The sequence below is a fragment of the Strix uralensis genome, chromosome 2 (assembly GCF_047716275.1).
Source record: "Strix uralensis isolate ZFMK-TIS-50842 chromosome 2, bStrUra1, whole genome shotgun sequence".
NCBI lineage: Eukaryota > Metazoa > Chordata > Aves > Strigiformes > Strigidae > Strix > Strix uralensis.
This window is the reverse complement of record NC_133973.1, coordinates 24,906,984-24,924,743: the sequence shown is the minus strand read 5'-3', so window position 1 is coordinate 24,924,743 and position 17,760 is coordinate 24,906,984. Positions and strand designations below refer to the sequence as shown.

At 36.7% G+C, this 17,760-nt stretch overlaps 1 protein-coding gene across 9 annotated transcripts in view; it reads left to right on the top strand.

The window, feature by feature from the left end:
• ROBO2 (roundabout guidance receptor 2) overlaps window positions 1-17,760 on the top strand; it is a 474,011-nt gene that overhangs the window by 40,690 nt on the left and 415,561 nt on the right. For all 9 annotated transcript variants that reach the window (XM_074857947.1, XM_074857925.1, XM_074857932.1 and 6 more), the window contains exon 2: window positions 9,768-10,094. In XM_074857947.1, the coding sequence (XP_074714048.1) occupies window positions 9,768-10,094 (327 nt within the window). The remainder of the gene's footprint in view (window positions 1-9,767; window positions 10,095-17,760) is intronic.

Sequence of the window (17,760 nt, the reverse complement as noted above, 5' to 3'; positions counted from 1 at the left end):
ATTTTGTTATTTCATATTATGTGAGAAATGATCCATTAGCAAACTTTTTAATCAAGATGCAATTGACACTATTAAAAACAGCACAGAACTGTTCTGCTCTGGTTTGGCTATTCTGATTTTTGGCCTGTAATGCATATCGGGGGTTTTTTATTATTCCCCACCACTCACGCATCCCCCCCACCCCCAGAATTGAAGTATGACACTTGTATGTTGGTGTGTAAGGAGAAAAAAAACTGAAGAAAAGTGAATTAGAATAAATTTCCATGAAGTCTTTATGGCAATTTTGGAATGCTTCCCCTGAAATAATGTCGTACAAGGAATTAGGGTGCTTATACTGTGGCACTGGATTATTATCCACATTAACCAAAAAAAAAAAAAAAAAAAAAAAAAAATTGGAATTTTGTGTTTGCAGTGTTTCTTTACGATTAAAGTTGATTACACCTTGCTTAGCAAAGTCACAGTTTTATAAAAGAGAAACTTAATAGAATCAGCCTTCCAGTAAGATTTGGTCAAATGTTTTTAATGACAGTTATTGATCTCTCTTGTCAGTGTTGTCTGCTATCCCTTCTTGGCAGACATGCACTATAGGAAAGGTGGCTTATCTGCAGATACGTGTCCTGGGGAAGTTAGGATGCGTTGCTTAATGGATTAATTTTGCTCGAGGAAAAGCTTTCAGAGGACCTTGTCATAGCTGACGCAGCTTTGAACAAAAACCTTACCTTGGAAACAGTCATATCGCTGGAGTCTGTTCCCATCTGCCAAATCTCAGGGGAGGGGGAGAGATTGTAAAGTATAAATTTTCAAAATGTAATCTTTACCATGTCACTTTGCCTAGAGGAATGCGTCTAGGATAATCAGCCTGATGCCAGTGCATCAGCCTGTACTCCAGTTGAGTTTTCTCATTATCTTGAATTTTTTGTACATTATCTTTTGTTCGAACTAGGATGTGACTGACTGGATCTCTATTTGAGATCTCTGCTTGCTTTCAGTCAATTCTGTGCTTAAAAGGGTAGTGAAAGCAACATACTTATTCATTATATCTAACAGATATGTGTAATAAGTGTTTCTGATAAGTACTTCCTAAGTGGAACAAGGCATATGAAGAAGCAGGAAAATGAACAGGAACTGTGACTGTCTTTCATAAGATTTAACTAAGTAGCTGCAGGAGTGTCTTTTTTTCAAGCTTAATGTTATCTCATGCAGAAGTGTTAGATTCTGCATAAGGAAAAAAAGAACCCAAGCCTGGCCATGTGACAGATCCTACATAGCCAGAAAAGATTCTGCAGAGACTTTTGTAGCTATCCATCCTGTCCCTAAAGCACATTATTCTTTTAATTCCTTATTTTCAGATTTTTTTTTTTCTTATTTTGTGCAGTGAAAATAACCCAAGATTGTAGCATAAAAGAATGTTCTTTGACATTAAATTATATCTTTGGAGCTGTACTCTAAGTAAAATCAAATATATTCAGACCTTTTTCTTCCTGCTTCTATTACAGGAGATTTTTTTCTTCTATTACAGTTTTGCTGTTTCTTTTCCTGATAAACAGGCCTTTTGCACTGTCTGAGGGAGAACATGTTTTGCTAGCAAAACTAAGGAATGCATTCAAAATGCTATCTAAAGCACAGAACAAGCTAATAATCTCTCATACAATATTGATTGTTTTCACTTATAGCAGGAATATGCTCTAAGTGTCAGTATGACTTTTTTTGATGGATGTTTATTCTACTAGTGTTTTATACTAAAGCATATATTATGAACTTGTCTTTCAAGTTCAGTTGTCTTTCAGGCATTACTTTTTTTTTCTGAACTACATACATCATGCTTAACAGGTGTATTATATATCAGAACTATTGAACTGAAAATGTTTCAAATATATGACATAATGGAGAATGAGAATCACCTTCAAGACTACTCTTTTGGAAAGTGTATAAAACAACACATCACATTGTATTTTAAACTTCTATTTGCATAGCAAAAGGGAACAAAATGAGAACAGTAAAGGGGATGGATAGGTGGCAGCTCTGTAGTAGGGATGATGTTTGGTATGCATAGTGTTAAATGGCTGTTAGTCCTGTTACTGAAAATCTAGTCTTGGCTTTCTTTTTTTATCCAAGTATATTAAAGCTGTGTCCTTAGAATGTCAAAGAAATCAAAATGTCTTCAGAAAGGATATAAAAGGAGTAGTAGCCTCAGAGATCAACTTAGGAAAAGCTTTTCTGTATGTAGAAAGTCAGCTATGAAAAAGCTGGAAAAGAGGTGAAGAGATGCAAATAAATGGTACATCAGACAGCTGAATCACTGGTGGCAAGTGGTGACAGGTGGAGATAAAGTCAGAAAGGAAGAGAGAGTATTGAGGAGGTTCTTGAAGGCAATTCTGAGATCTGTATTAGGAAATACCGTATCACGGTATTAACATTTAAACTGATACAATATTGTTTTTTCTTTAAAATTGCTCAGTAGTCATAATAAAATCACTAGCCTGTCTGTTAACCACCACTAGCCCAGTAGCCATGAACATTTTGGTGACTTGAGAAATGGCTATGAATTTAGTCTGTACTGTTGCTTTTCTTGTATGACAGGCCATTGCCTTTGTAGCTGCTTATATAAAGAGTGGGCTTAATAGATGAAATCAACTTCTGGTCTTGATGTGAAGCTAATAAATTAAAACTGGAGGAGCGTGAAGTGTGATAAATGAAAAGTCTTTTCCTTGAAATTTGAAAGATTGTGGCCTAGGAGGACTAGAAGGTGAATTGCCAAATGCCTTTTTCTGTGAAGATAGTGTATATATTACACAGATGTGTACACACACACTGAGCACATTACCCTTAGGGTAGGAATTGCATAGTGGCTTTGTGGAAATATGGTGAAAAAGAATAGAATATTGACTCTTTGTATCAGTTTCCTTTTCTTCTTGCTGCTGTGTCTCTATAGTAAATCTATTTATTTAATAAAAATTCTTGCATCCAATTATTATTTTTTAGGGTTATTTGGCTGTAGGATCAACCAGGCTAATTGAAAATAATAGGTATTCTGTTTATATGCTGTAAGTATATTTGTAACTATATGGTGCATTAGATGCCTGAGGAAATTTAGGAGGAAGTCTGAGCATATTACACCAAATCCGTGAGGCTTGTCAGCAATCGTGAGAAACGGTCTGACTCCATCAGAACACTGATGGTGCTGAACTGGTCAAAATGAATGAGTCACTGTTGTCTGTTACACTTTCCAGAAGTAGTCTTGAAGGTGATTCTCAGTGAGTGTCTCGTCCAACACATCTGAATTGAATTCCAACAGGAGAAGTGGAAGAGCAGAGTGTCTTCAGACACCTAAAGTACAAGATGCAGTCTAAAATTTCTTTCTACTTTTGTCAACTTTGCTCACTTTTTACTTTCTTTCATTACTTTGATTAGGAAGTATGTAAGTACACAAATTCATAAGACAGAAAGGGAAGTATAAGAGCAGGTGGCAAATATATTTCAATGCATGTGCTACATCTGGACATCTAAATAACCGGAGCTTCCTCTCGCCTTTTTGTGGCAAAGTCTTTCATCCAGCAGCTTCCTCTTTCTCAGCTCTGGTATGAAGCTGGTCTTCACATGTTCAGTGTCCTGACCTCTATAGATGTTAGGAATGACTGATGCAGAAATGATTCACATAAAGGTAGATGCAAGAGTGTTCATTACCCGTGAGGTGACAGTTTATCACAAATCTATAAAGTCACCAATTATTATTACAAGAACTACAGCATTTTCCATTAGTCAACATTTATCAGGTCAGCAATTATCAGTAGTTACCAGGCTTTGGTATCTGAACATGAAAGCTGTGTTTTAGAGTGACAAAACATTGTCTTGCAGTATCTTAGATAATGCAAGTTGATAACTTGATGTTCACTTTAAAATGAAGATGACTTTATTCACAAGTAAACGTAACAGAACAGCATTAATGCTTAATGAGCAATTTAATACAGGATTTCATGATCCATATTTTAATTTTAATTAACTGTAGAATATAACTTATATTTTACCATAGGAATTTCAGGTACATTGTTTAGGAAATATGGAAAAATTCTGTATTTAAATAGAAGTACTACTATCTACCAGTAGAAGTAAAAATGACATAATAATATAAAAGCTAGATTTAGCTGACTTGATATTTTACTCTTTAGTTACTCCAAGCAGTGATTTGAAAATTTCATGGAGTTTTTCACTGAAATAAATGTTGCTATTGGTTGGCTAAGTAGCTTTGAATGTGATTTTTTTTTTTTTCCCCCCTTTTTTTTTTACGTATATAGTTTTATAATCTTTTAACTCAGTGCTGGCTTGTGAATTTGAACAATAGCAAACAGGGTGAAAAGGTGAACAACAGCAAACAATTATCAGTATAGTCTTACTTTATTGTTCACCTGGGAAGAAACCAGTGAAAATATTTTAATCTGTTAAGGTGAGAAAATAACGTGTGGGATGAAGTGGTGCATTAATACTGTTCCATCAGTTGTCTCCCGCTACTTGGCAGTAGTTCTGATTTACCCACTGAGGACTGTCAAACTCAAATATTGCCTGAGGACTGTCAAACAAAGTATTGCCTGAGCACCTCACCCATGTTAGGTTTTCTGGTTCTGGTAGCATCCACTGTACTATGATGTTTACATCAGTTCACACCAAAGCCATGTTTTCTGAGAGTCTGAATTATTTCTTCTAATACGTATCTAATCAGTAGATATCAGAAGCTGCCTTGCAGGTGCTGCTTCCTTCCTTCTTTGCCTTATCCCCATAAAAAAGCTGCTTGAAGGAGAGAACATGGAGCTATCTAGTAAAGTAGTGTAAACAGATGCGGTGGTTTTGGCTGTAGCACGGTCTTAGCAAAACTCTACCAGGAACTTCAACACCATTAAGGCAGAATGATTTTATTTATATATTTCCACCCCCCCAAGGCTATTATATTTAACTAATGTTGAAATCCAGAGACTATAGCATTGTTTATACCTTCACCATATACTGAAAACCATCCTCATTCATCTTTTTCTAGCTTTGGTTCTCACACACAAAACACAATCAGACACATATTGCTGGGGTGTGTGATGGGCAACGTTCTAGATGACACTGAGGTTATGTTGAATGCTGTACTTATTTTCTGGGCTTTTTGTGCTTTGTCTGATAGCATCAAGACAGAATGTCATTATATCTAATTCTTTTGTAATTTCACCTCTTGGTTTTTTTTCCTGACGTAGGAGTATCTCATGTTGTGGCAGATGCTAGAAGTGCAGTAGAATCACTGCTCTTTTTTTGCTTTTGTACAAGATAATACTTTTTACTGCTGAATTATGTTCAGTAATGGATTGTAATTGTGAATTACTCAGTTTGTGGCAGAATATTTGAAAAATATAAGATTTTAAAGGTACACCGGGATAAAAGTATAGAGAAGTAAATTGAACAGAGATGACTTATGTCTTGACTTTGTTGGAGTAATTTTAGTGGCTTTTTGTTTAATGCTGCAATATGAACAAGGAAACATTAATATTAAAGGTAGGATACTGTAATAGACTTGCACATTAATTTTTTTATGTATGTTTTGGGGTTTTTATTTTGAACAGCAGTTTTAATTATTCTGTGAAATAATAAACAAAAAGATGAGCCTAAAACTCTGTGAATTAGCTGATGAGGCGTATATGAAACAAATCTTCTTGAGATGTGTAATAACCAGTCATCTGCAATAGCTATGTGAACCTTAATGTACAGTAAGTATTAGAGTACTCTGAGTATGTATTCAGGTAAGTGTTAATGCTCTCCTTTTCATAGGTGCAGCTTCATGGCATCTTTCAGTTAGTTATGATTGTTGTAGGATTTTTTCCAAAGGCATGTTTTTGCCCAACAGCATGTAACAGGTAATTTGAAGTCATTGCAGTCCATCATAGTAAGGACTACTTAGGGGCTCTTAAATTCAGGGGTTACTCACGTGCTCTGTGCATGCATGAGATATTCCTGTATTGGAAATCCTTGAGGGAAGAATGGAAATCTAGGATACAACACCAGCTGCCTGCTTCAGTGCAACCACATAACATCTTCAATAGATCATGGTTCCATCTTGCACTCCAGTAGAAGTATCATCTTTTGCCCAGTTAGTTCAGGGGGTTAATAACTTTTCTGTTCCTTCTAAATTAGGTTTTATTTGTAAGAGTATTGGGGGAGGGGCGGGGAGCCATAGTGGAAGAACCAAAACTCATCTAGGAAAACACCATTTGGGGCTGTCACTTTATGGCATGTAGACAGTCTCTGTGTCTGCCAGAAGAGAGGCAATGGAGTCAAATCTTTGGTTTTCCTTGTTATTTCTAAATGAGAGTATCCTTCTGGAATATCTTTTGGTACTCAGTTCAGTTTTGAAGGAGGGAGTCTGCTGTGCTCTGTGATTGATTTCTTGCGTGTGTTTTTCTTACCTCCTCTTAAGTGCCCGTTGAAGGAAATAACTTGCCGCACTAGATAGCTGAAGGTACACCCTGCCATCACAGGAATGTGTGGTATGAGCCCCCCTCAGAACATTGCCTGAGCCTTTCTCCTTGCTGATTGGCATGGTCTCTGCTGCCCACATCTCAACCCTCTCCTGTGCACAAATTGCTTAATTAGGACAGAGTGAAGTAAACATTATTTTAGTGATAAACATCAGTACTTAAGAGGAAGAATTAGTCCTATTATGACCTGTGGAGGGGTTTTGAATTGGGCTGTATAAGGTAGAAGGTTTAACTCTTTATGGGAGAAAGCCCTTTTCAAAGGTTTGAACATCACCTGTAATTCTCTGTAGGATGTGCTACTTCGTGTTTTAACATTATCAACAAACCTTTGTGTATAAGAAAGCTAGTATTTTCAATTTGCGGTTTTTGCTACTAATTTTGTTACACTCTGCTAGCCATTTATCAAAATTTAGTCATATCTGTTCTCTGACTCTCTTTCAGAAAAACCTCAGCTTTGGTGTTCTTAGTGATACTGTTAGTAGGAATTTCTTAACACAACTAGTGAATTTTTGTTTCTTGAGAATAAGCAACAAAGTAGTAAGTTGGTCGACTTGTGTGGAGAGTATTATGTATGTCTCTAGTCTAGTATGAAGTTTGCTTTTTAGTCTCATGTACTGTGAAATTTTTAATCATTTACTTTAATGGTAATTTCAGTCTTTCTCAGTGTTGTTTATGGGGTCACAGTCTAGAGATACTTTTTAACTGCAAATTCTCCTGTCAGATTTTAAATGTCTTTTTGTCTATAGAACGGAGAATAAAATACATCTTTCTTTTGTAAATGTGCTCCGAGTTTATCTGTCCTTAGGTATGAATTGTTTGTGGCTTTTTGTGTACTAGCAGTACAGATTATGGATACCTTTGCTATATTGGTAATAGAAGTTGGTAGCCACTGTGCAGCAGTGGTATAACACTTTATTGCTATGGCAAGCCTTAGTTTAATGACCCGAGTGTTAGTAAAACAGAAGTCCAAAGGTGGACTGACTCTGTAGAATGGATTCTTACTCCTTTCCTCATAAATTCTGGAGTAAATGAGGCATTGACAATATTTTAAAATATGTGCTGCCTAGAATAGAATTAAGATACTGATGTTAAATTGCTTTTCTATGACTCAGCAAACCTGCTGATCAGAAAATAGAGACAAATGCTTCACTAACCTGCAGAAGCTGATATACCTTGTATTTAAGAAGTGCAGTCCAATTGTACTAGCATGGCAGCTAAAGGATTTTCAGGATCCATGCTAGAAAAGATGATTTGTGCTAATCATTACGAGAGCTGACTTCATTTTTATAAGAAGCAATGTTGAGGCATCAACCACTGTGACATGTTTGGTGCATAAAAAACTTTGTCAGGCTAATATTGTCTAATTAAATATACACTAATGATCTTTATCTGTATGATTGATGCTGAAGTTAGGAGTGCTGGACTTTGGTTTTCTGTTGGGTAACACTGTTCTTGCATTTACACATCTCTACAATTTGTTAATAGCTGTAATGAGAAGCATAACAATTGTGGAAGAATCTTTTTCAGAAAAAGGGTGTTGCAAAATCTGGCTAGTGTTGTGATACTGTTGAATTTTTTTGGTAAGAGTTCAGTGGAGATTTGGGATGCTGTGACTTGTCTTAGTGAAACTGCACTACATGGTAAAGGCTGTAATGGAAGGTTGGCACTGGGACTTTCTCCAGGGTGGTGAACCCAGCACAAATCTCTTCTACCTTACTTTTATAGGGTCTCCCCTCTACTAGCACCTCTCTTCCTTGTTCCAGGACTTGAGTGGTAGCAGAAGACTTTGTTGGAGAAGGTGGAGGACAATGTTCAGTCTCTGCTGCTTCCCTGCCCCATGCAGTGGGAAGGCAACTGAGTGTAAAGGAAATACAGAACGGCAGAAGAACAGTGTGTTGAAGTGGCTGCACAGAAAACTACAGGGCAAAACACAAAGTTGCTCTTGTAGAGGGCACAAACTTAGTTTGTAGAAACTTCAGTATTATCAATACCTAGTAGTCCTGATAGTTTTGAAGACTTAACGATGGCACATTAATCATCAGTATTGTAAAGTGAAAAATAGCATGCTGGTGGGCAATTAAAAGATGGTGCTTTGGGTTGTATTACTTCCCAGTGATAGAGGGAATCAATTCTTTACTTAATCCTTAGTACTGAAAAAAATGTAAGTGGAAAAAGTTATAACCACATTCCTTCCAAGGTATGCTATACTTAGACTGAGCTCCTGGAGCACACTCAGGGATAATCCAAGATTCCAGATTCCTGGTTAGAAACACTGTGTAGAAATGATAGAGATGTTCAACTCTCAGTAACCATGTAACCAGGATTATGATACAGTGTTGGTTGGATCTAGGGATCCTGCAAATGAGTTAGAAAGTACATTTGCAGATAAAAGATGATGGACGCCAAAAAGCAAATTGAAGAAAAGGATGAACGCAGAGAGAAGAAAAGGGGAAATGGACCTATAATGATTTCTGAGACACTGGTGTTTGCAGTGCACTTTCATGCACGTGTATGCCTATATTGTATTTGTGTGTGTGTGTGTATGCATGCAATCCACTGAAAATTTCTAAAGTTGCAGCTGACATTTGAGATTTCCAAATAAAAATAAAGCTTATGAATGATTTCAGACACTGAACAGTTAAAGTTGCCAACTGTTGTACTAAAAATTTGTGAAGGAAGGAATACTTTTCAGGTGTCAGTTGTGGGGTTTTGTTTGTTTGTTTTGGGATTGTTGGGTTTTTTCCTTCTGTTTCCATACCTGGGCTGTTTGTGGAAAATCAATACAAAGCATATGTATAAAACTACAAAGAACTATTAACCAGTGGGTGGTAAGACACAGTGGTTTTGGATGTCCATCTATTAAGTCTGGCAGATGAAAGGATGGGAGAGCAGCAGCCATGAGCGGAATCCGGAAGCACACAGGGGTCTAGAAGCAAATGTAAATAGAAAGATGATTGTAACAAGGAAAAGATCGTCATGCATGTATGTGTAAGAGATCCTCCTTTAAGCCCATTCTGCATGTGGTATGGATTTGATAATGCCTTAGAGGTGTATATATGTAGCCCAACTCATGTTTTTAGATTTGAAAGTTTCTGATACAGTTTTGGATATCAGACAAAACAACATCAGATGTGTACAGGTTTTCATATTTTCTTTTCTTTGAAAATTTTTGTGACATTAAGAGTAATTTATGAGAACTCTTTGAGAAGCCTAAAGCTAAATTAAATTGTTTTTTCCACCCTCTATCCTTTTCTTTTTCTCCAGGATCCCGTCTCCGCCAGGAGGACTTTCCACCACGGATTGTTGAGCATCCTTCAGATGTGATAGTCTCTAAAGGAGAGCCAACAACTCTGAACTGTAAAGCTGAAGGACGGCCAACTCCTACTATTGAGTGGTACAAGGATGGAGAGCGAGTGGAAACGGACAAGGATGATCCGCGTTCCCACCGCATGCTGCTGCCCAGCGGATCTTTATTTTTCTTACGTATTGTGCATGGACGCAGGAGTAAACCTGATGAAGGAAGTTATGTTTGTGTAGCAAGGAACTATCTTGGAGAAGCTGTGAGCCGCAATGCATCTTTGGAAGTGGCATGTGAGTAGTTTTATACGATTAGCACTGTGTAAAACTTATAGTTGCTTTTATGCTGTCATCCAGCACTTGCACACAGTCAGCAGTCTGGGAGATAACAAATGTAGATAAGTATGGCATTTTGTCATTAGCTATAGCTATTAGTCAAGGCATTTTTACATGTGTTTATACAGTAGCAGTGACCATACAGAATACATGATTTATACGGAAGCAAGGTTCTAGCCAATGTATAATCATGACTGGCACAAACATGGACAAAGGCTAATCTTGCTCTGAAGAATAATCTAATTTTTAAATTATGATTACAGTTGGTTATACTTCAGCTAATGTGGAAAAATACCTATCATTTTATATAAGGTGCACTGTCTGTTTCTCTTTATCAAGTCATCTGTTACCTCAACAGAAACAGACAGCTTCTTGGTGACTCATGTTCTGTACTGCTGGAAGCTTCAATATATGCTCCTCTGTCATAAACTTGATACAGGCCTCATTCATTATGTGAATGGCAAGTGAAATTGTTGGCCATTTCTCATATCATCCAGACCAGTCTTATTCTTTATCGATTCTCTTTGTCTTAACAGAGAAATCGTCATGGCTCTTTCAGAGACCACCCAGCATGCATGATCTGCTTCCAGCAGAGTTAGCAGAGACATTCATTATATTCATGTAGCAAAGAAGCTCATGGTACAGAAAATACAATGTGTTGCCTATTATTTTTTGCTGCTTAGTTATATGGGTTGAATAAACACTAATCTTTTTATTCATAGCATCAACTAAGGGTAGCTGTGTATCTTCACATAGAAGTGTATTTTAGTAGTTTATGAATGCTTTCCTCTTGCTGGAGTTTTTCCCACACAGTTCTTCATCTGGCAGTAGTTTCACTAAAATGTGTTTGACTGGAGTAGGGCTTTAGCAGAAACTTGTATTGCTTAGTTGACAAATAATGGATTTAAGTACACATTAGAATGTATGTTGGTTTAAAGGGGGAAAAAAGTACAGAAGATGAATCTTTTATTCCTGATGCAGTTTGCAGACTTTTATAACTAATGTGATGTGATCATGAGGATTCGGTCTTCTGAGAAATTGCAGAAAATACCATTTTTGAAATATTTAGATGGTAGTATAAGCCAAGTAGAACACACTTGTTCACTGTCTTTCACTTGTCATAACCTAGATTCAGAAGTGTTTCAAACAAAAAATGAAAGCAGTTTTGGCACACATTCAAGTCATGAGTAAACGTATCTATCGATAAAGGCATCACTGAATGTTATTCAGTTTTGGTAGGTATTTAGGAATCGAGAAGACAACCAATTTAAGGACGGCTGAAAGCTGGGTGAGTATGACTCTAGATAAATTTACTGGATTATTTCTGTCTTTGTACATGGGGTTTTTAAACTGTCTGTTGAGAAAATCCTGTGAGAGAGACATAAACACTTTGAAATCTTTATTGTAATCCTGTTGAAATTCAGACATCTCCTGTTGAAGTTCAGAAGATTGTTCAAGTTATACCTTGAGTCATCAAATTAATGTGACTGATAATTTTGAAATTTAAATGTACTCTGTATTTCATCAGTTTTCACTGATCCCTACTTCCTTGACTGCTGAGAGACTCTTGTTTCAATATCCCCAGTCTCTGGAGTTACTGTTTTAACCACCGTAGCTGGTGACAGGTCATGCATGAATTGTATGTGAGATAGTAGAAGACTTTAAAAATAATAAAACCATGTTACATTGTCAGAGGTATTTTAGAGCAGGATCATAGAACACGAAACCTGAGATCTGAAACCATAGCCAAAGTTTTTGCAATAGCAACGTGCACCTGACACTGTTTTCATAGCTTTGAAATTTAACTGACTGAATTCCCTAATTAAATGACTGCCTAAATCAGGCAGTCCTGTTCCACTTCAACAGTGCTTTGTCTTTCCTTGAGCCCTACCGTGGCTGTGATTACAGGAAGGTCTTCATCAAAGAAAAAATACATCAATAATATGTACATTGCTTGTTTACCTAATTTTAGAGATTCTGCTGGTTTTATGTTCACTGGTTTTAAAAGCACATGGTAGTGCTTAATGTGTATCAAAGGCATCCTTTGGAGGATGATAGCAGAACTAACTGGTTTCCCTTGGTTTTGAGACACTTTTTAAAAAATGATTTTTGGTTCTAAATCAAGTTTTCAAGTGACTTTCAGAGAAGTTATTTTAAGGCTTTTAACTGTTTTTCTAAGGTCAGCATTTCTGGACTGAAAAAGATGGGCAAGTCTGTTGTAGTCCATTTGCACGCTAGGGAAATGAGTTGTTGCTGACAGCCTGTTGTCAGCAGTGAGTCCTCATTCACCTGTTCTCAACTGCTGTGGAAAACTGTTGAGTCGCCTGGATACTGCAGCCCTGTCCACGGGAGCTGGGACAGCCTCGTGTGATTGGGTCTTACTTCTGCTATCTGAAATGGTGTTGAAAACTGCTCTTTCTGCACTAAGCCAAGCTGTTTTCATCACCAGAAAAAGGACAGTTATCCTTTGCTGACAGCAGGGTTTTGGATTATTATCTGACTGTAGGTGGCCTCAAATTGTGCCGTTAGAGACAAACTGCTGCTTTTTACAGGTTTAAAATGCTTGAGTCTGCTGTTTTAGTGAAGGAATCAGTAACTGGTTTACTTTGCTTATTAATTTGTCAGTTGCCAATAATGTGCACTTGCAACTTTTGAATGATTTATGAAGAAATATTTATTGGATTTATGTATCTGTTAAGTGTGTTCATGCTTATGCATTCAGATGATAAACAGGTTAATTGTGGTTCATTCTCTTCTATTTCCTCCCCCCCCCCCCGCCCCCCAGCCTTCCTTCATGGGTACCTGCCACAAAAACAGTGGGATTGAAAATCTTCTGATGTATCCATATTTATGTGTAAAGACAGAAGAAAAACTCCTAAGTGAAATTCAGTTGGGGCATAGAGTAATTCAGAGCATAGTGTGGCCCATCTTGAATGCAATCGTTTTGCCGCTTGGTTTTTTTTTTTGGAGTGATTTTTTGCAGGTTGCTGAAGTCCCTAAGCTCCTTTTGATCAAGCAGCAGTTAACACCTTTCCCAAACATGACGAAGTTAGGTACCAGCCCACCTAAAGCATTTAAGTATGCTTTTAAATCCATGCCTATTCAGACCATGTGCCTTCAATCAAGGGCAGATATTTTTGTGTGATGCATGTCCTCAGAAAAATTTCTCTGTGCCAGTGAAACTGTGAAGAACTGTGATTTGGGATGTTACTTTAAAAACATAATTAACATACAGAATGTGCTTTTATAATTTTTTTGCTTTTAGTTTGGAAAGTCTTTATTCCAGAAGACATTTAGGAAGAAATTGGAGTTTGTATTTGAAGGCACAGTTTAGGATTGATATCACTTGTTCTATTTCATTCTTTTAATGCATTAATCCATGGTGTGCTTTGTATGGGTTACTTTTTTCAGTAGGAGCTTCCTGAGAAGGGAAAAATAATGCTAATGCTAGCAGCAAAACCATTCTTCCACTGTGTATGTGAAAAATTCTGATATAGTATTTGTATGTTTTATGGTTAAATCATTAAAAATAAATGTTCTAGTCCTAAAACTATAGAGATTGGTATTCAAAAGAATAAAATGTCTTTCTTTTGATTTTGTGTATTACAATTTTTTTGTTGAAATTGAACAAGAGTTGACATTGTTAGAAATATGTTCATGCTCAGATTTTCTTGGGAGGATCTTAGAAAGGGAAGCAGGCTTGAAATAGTTGGCTCTTTCATATTTGAAAGCCAGAAGTTTTAAAATAAAAGCACAGTTTTTCACAACGTATGAATTGACATGATTGAACCTCTGTGGTGCAGTTTTCCAGTGGGAATATCAGGAGACACATTTGCAATAGCGACTGTAGCTAGGATTTCAGTTGCAAGCACTGGGGCGCCACATGTAAGCAAGAGAAAGAGCATGAGGGTCCTTGCACTGGCTTGGGCTGCCTCTGATCTAGCCTGAGTCAGTGGCAGCCCCCAGAGATAGCAGCTGTAGCCCCAGGTGTTAAATATGTGACAGCAGCTTGATCTATCGACCACTGTAAGAGGGGGCTTTGGCCTAAATGAAAATTCATGAAAAATTGATGAAGTCCCCAGATTATTTTTTTTCCCTTTTCCTTTTCCAGTGCTGTGCCAACGCAGTGAGGAGAGATTAAATGAGGTGTTGAACGCTTTAGTGGCAAGGAGGTTGTGGTTCAAAGGTCAAGGGTCAAGGGAGGGGAAAAAAGACCAATTTTCTACCTTACTTTCCTTTAAAAGAAAACATGAGGCTTTTCAGATTAGCTGGGATTTGTTGCTATTTTAGTATAAGAATAAAGCTCAGGAATATTCACAAATAAGATTCTTTTCTGCATGGATTGGCAAAGGGTAGGAGTGTGTGGGTTGGTGCTAATAGAAAACAGTGGAAGACTTTGAGTCATAATTCAGTTGGAGAAGCAGAAATAGATTGAATTTTGTAATGGCAGTATAAATTTGAGCTTCCATCTTTCTGAGTCCATGCTTGAACTGAAGTGATTTGGAGAAAGAAGAGGTCTTGCATTATTTATATGTCACAGATTGCTTGAATAGCAGGCTTTGGAACACTCTCCAAACATAATGATCCTGTTTATGTTGGATCCCAAACTGAATTATGTGTTTATCTGCAACAAGAGAGGTTATAGTAGTACTGAGTTTAGTGTGAAGAGTCACAGGTGTATTCCAAAGCAAGCATAAGCCAGATCTTAAACAGAGGAGACAGTAATTTTACAAATAAAACAGGTGTGTTTTAATATTTAGTGAATAAAGGCTGATAGGTATAAAATATATGCTATGCAATCATCTCTGTATCATAATACTAAAGACTGTTTGCTGGAGCATGTGCAAAAAAGGCTGTTATAAGTTCATAATAATGGAGCTAATTTCATTTTAGATATTCAGGGTAAAACCCACCTGTAAAATAGGATTAAAAAAAGAGCACAATGTATGTGACTGTAAAATGGGTGGATTAATTTTTTCATCTAGTTTCTGTTCAACATATGATTTAAATATAAAAATCATTATTAATTCTGTTACTAATAATTTCATAGTCTGATTTGCTTTGGGGCTACTTTCGCATGTGGAAAGTACCTCCTGTTCATTTACTTATACCCCTCTTGCCCTCATCCTTCTAAACAGAGTGTGAAAAGCTTCCTGTCTGAGATGGCAGTCTCTTGCTCTTATCAAGACAGAAGTACTTATTATAGAAATTGAAATGCTGGAAACTGGTCCTGTGGATGAGCCATATCAGGACATTGAAAAGCATCATGCTTTTTCTTACTCTACATTTCTCTAAGAAGAAATATAACAAACCATGGCTATTACCACAGCACACAATGAAAATAAAGTTCCCCTCGTAGAAGAAAATAAATAAAATTGTATCTGATTAGATATCAGGGAAAAGACAGATTTCATAAGATGGGGGGGAACACTTCAAACCTTCTGTGAACTTCTGAAGTTTGCAATAAGCAGTTTCTGTGGATTAGGATGAACCCATTGGGAATACTACTGTTAGAAAGCATTACATAATACAGTACTTCTGTATAGGGCATAATTTAATTCTTACAGTCACTATTAGAAATTAAAGAGGTTAATAAATACCAATGAGTGAAGCCATATCAAATAAATCAAGACCTGACTGATGTCTCATCTCAAAGTTTCCTTTTGAGCCAAAAAAATAGTTCTGATTATTTACTTCATTGGTTTTGCTTTTAGCTGAGTATGTGTTTCTACTGCTTCTGAATTCACCTGGGATAAGGAACCTAGATATTTGAGAGGGTGTGATTTTTTTTTTTTTTTTTTTTTTTTTTTTTTACCAGTAACCAGAGTGAACTAGAATTTTTATGATAGAGATGCTCTTCATCAGGATAATCTAAACTGTATCTCTTGTCATTAACGTATTTCTCACAAGCTGTTTAAGACACTGCTTCAGCATTGATGCCTTCAACATGGATAAAAAACAGTACTTCCCATCATCATCTAGTAGGATTTAGACAGATGACTGCATCTTTACACCTTCATTTCTTATCGTTTGAGCTCCACCTGGACATGCAGATTTAAGTGTTTAGTTCAAAGCTAAAATTGCTAATGACTCCTCACATTTAAGAGCTATGACACTGATGGTAGATCCAAAGATATTTAACATGGTTTCCGTCATAATATCAAGCTGTACAGTGCCTGTAGTTTTCTCCAGACCTTGTTCTTGTTCTCCGTTTTCTTTTTCTTGCTTTTTTCATACTGTGGTCATCTTCTATTTTTTTGGTAAGTGTTCACAGCACAGTGAGCTCTAAAGAAAGATATGCAGGTTCACACAAAACAAGCAGGCTTGGGTACCGGAAGAGTGTTCGTTGTGAGCACTTAATCTCAGCTGGTTATGTATCCTGGGAAGGGTACACCAGCCCAGTGAAAAGTTTCCTTAACAGCTGGAAGTTGGTTCTATTATGTGAAATAATTCCTCCAGAACAGGTTAGTATGTTTTTGCAATGTGTTCTCCTGAACTGTGTGGTTATGGAGCTAGTTTCATCTCCAGAGTTCCTGTTGTATAAATTTCTCACATCTGGAAATGGTTAGAGAAGCTTTCTGTAGTATCTCTGATTTATTCCTTGAATTCTTCTGCCCAGGATGTACCCTTCTTCCCCACCTAAAAGAGAACTTTCAGTGTTTCATTTTTAGAAGCTACTTGCAGTGCACTGTTACCTGATTCTGTTTCTAATAATTCCTTGCGTCTTTTCTCATTTGATTTTTATTGGCTTTCTTTTTCCCCTTGCCTTTAATTTTATTTTACTTTTTAAAACCAAGTCCTGCTGTTTATATATCTTTGAATGCTCTACCTGATAAAATGTTGACAGCTAAGGAACTACTAATGACTTTACAGAAACCTTGAAAGCGATCAGCTATTGGCTGATCTGTTAGTGTATGCGTCATCATGTACTGATTTTTTTGGTTGACATTTCTCTGACTTTTAGTTCATCTGGGAAATGAAGGAGAACAAGATAACATTTTTACAACTCTGTTCCCTTTGCTCAGGAGTCTATACGCACTATTTGAATGTTAATTGAAATATTAACTATTGTTGGCATATGCTTCAGACATGTTGTACTATTCTGCAATGTCAGATAGGCTTAAAAAAAAGTACTCATTTTGGAGCAGTACTTCAGACCATTCCTTTGCAAATGTTGCATGATCTCAGTTCTAATGAAGTTTATTACTATGATAATTAACAGTAATTATTAGGTTGAGATTGGATGTTATATATGCACATATATATGTATGTATATAGTTTTTTATTCTGTTAATCTTTATACTTGTTTGAGGACACCAGAACTTTATCCCTTTTCCTTTTATTTTTTTTCTGTCTTTGTTCAGATATGATCTTTCCCCCGTTCCTGTTCTTAGAGGACTAAAATTTAATCATGTCTTTGGTGATACTTCCACTTCGAATGCTCCCACAGATGTTATATTTTGAATAAGTTTTTAATATTTGGAATTTATGTGGGAAATTAAATGGTGGTTTTGTTCCACTCTTCTTGCTTGAATTTTTCAAGTGACAGTGATGTGAGTGTATAATGTTACGTTAGAAATTGCTTCATCATGTTAGAGGAAGAAGGCGTACACAGTCACTTTCT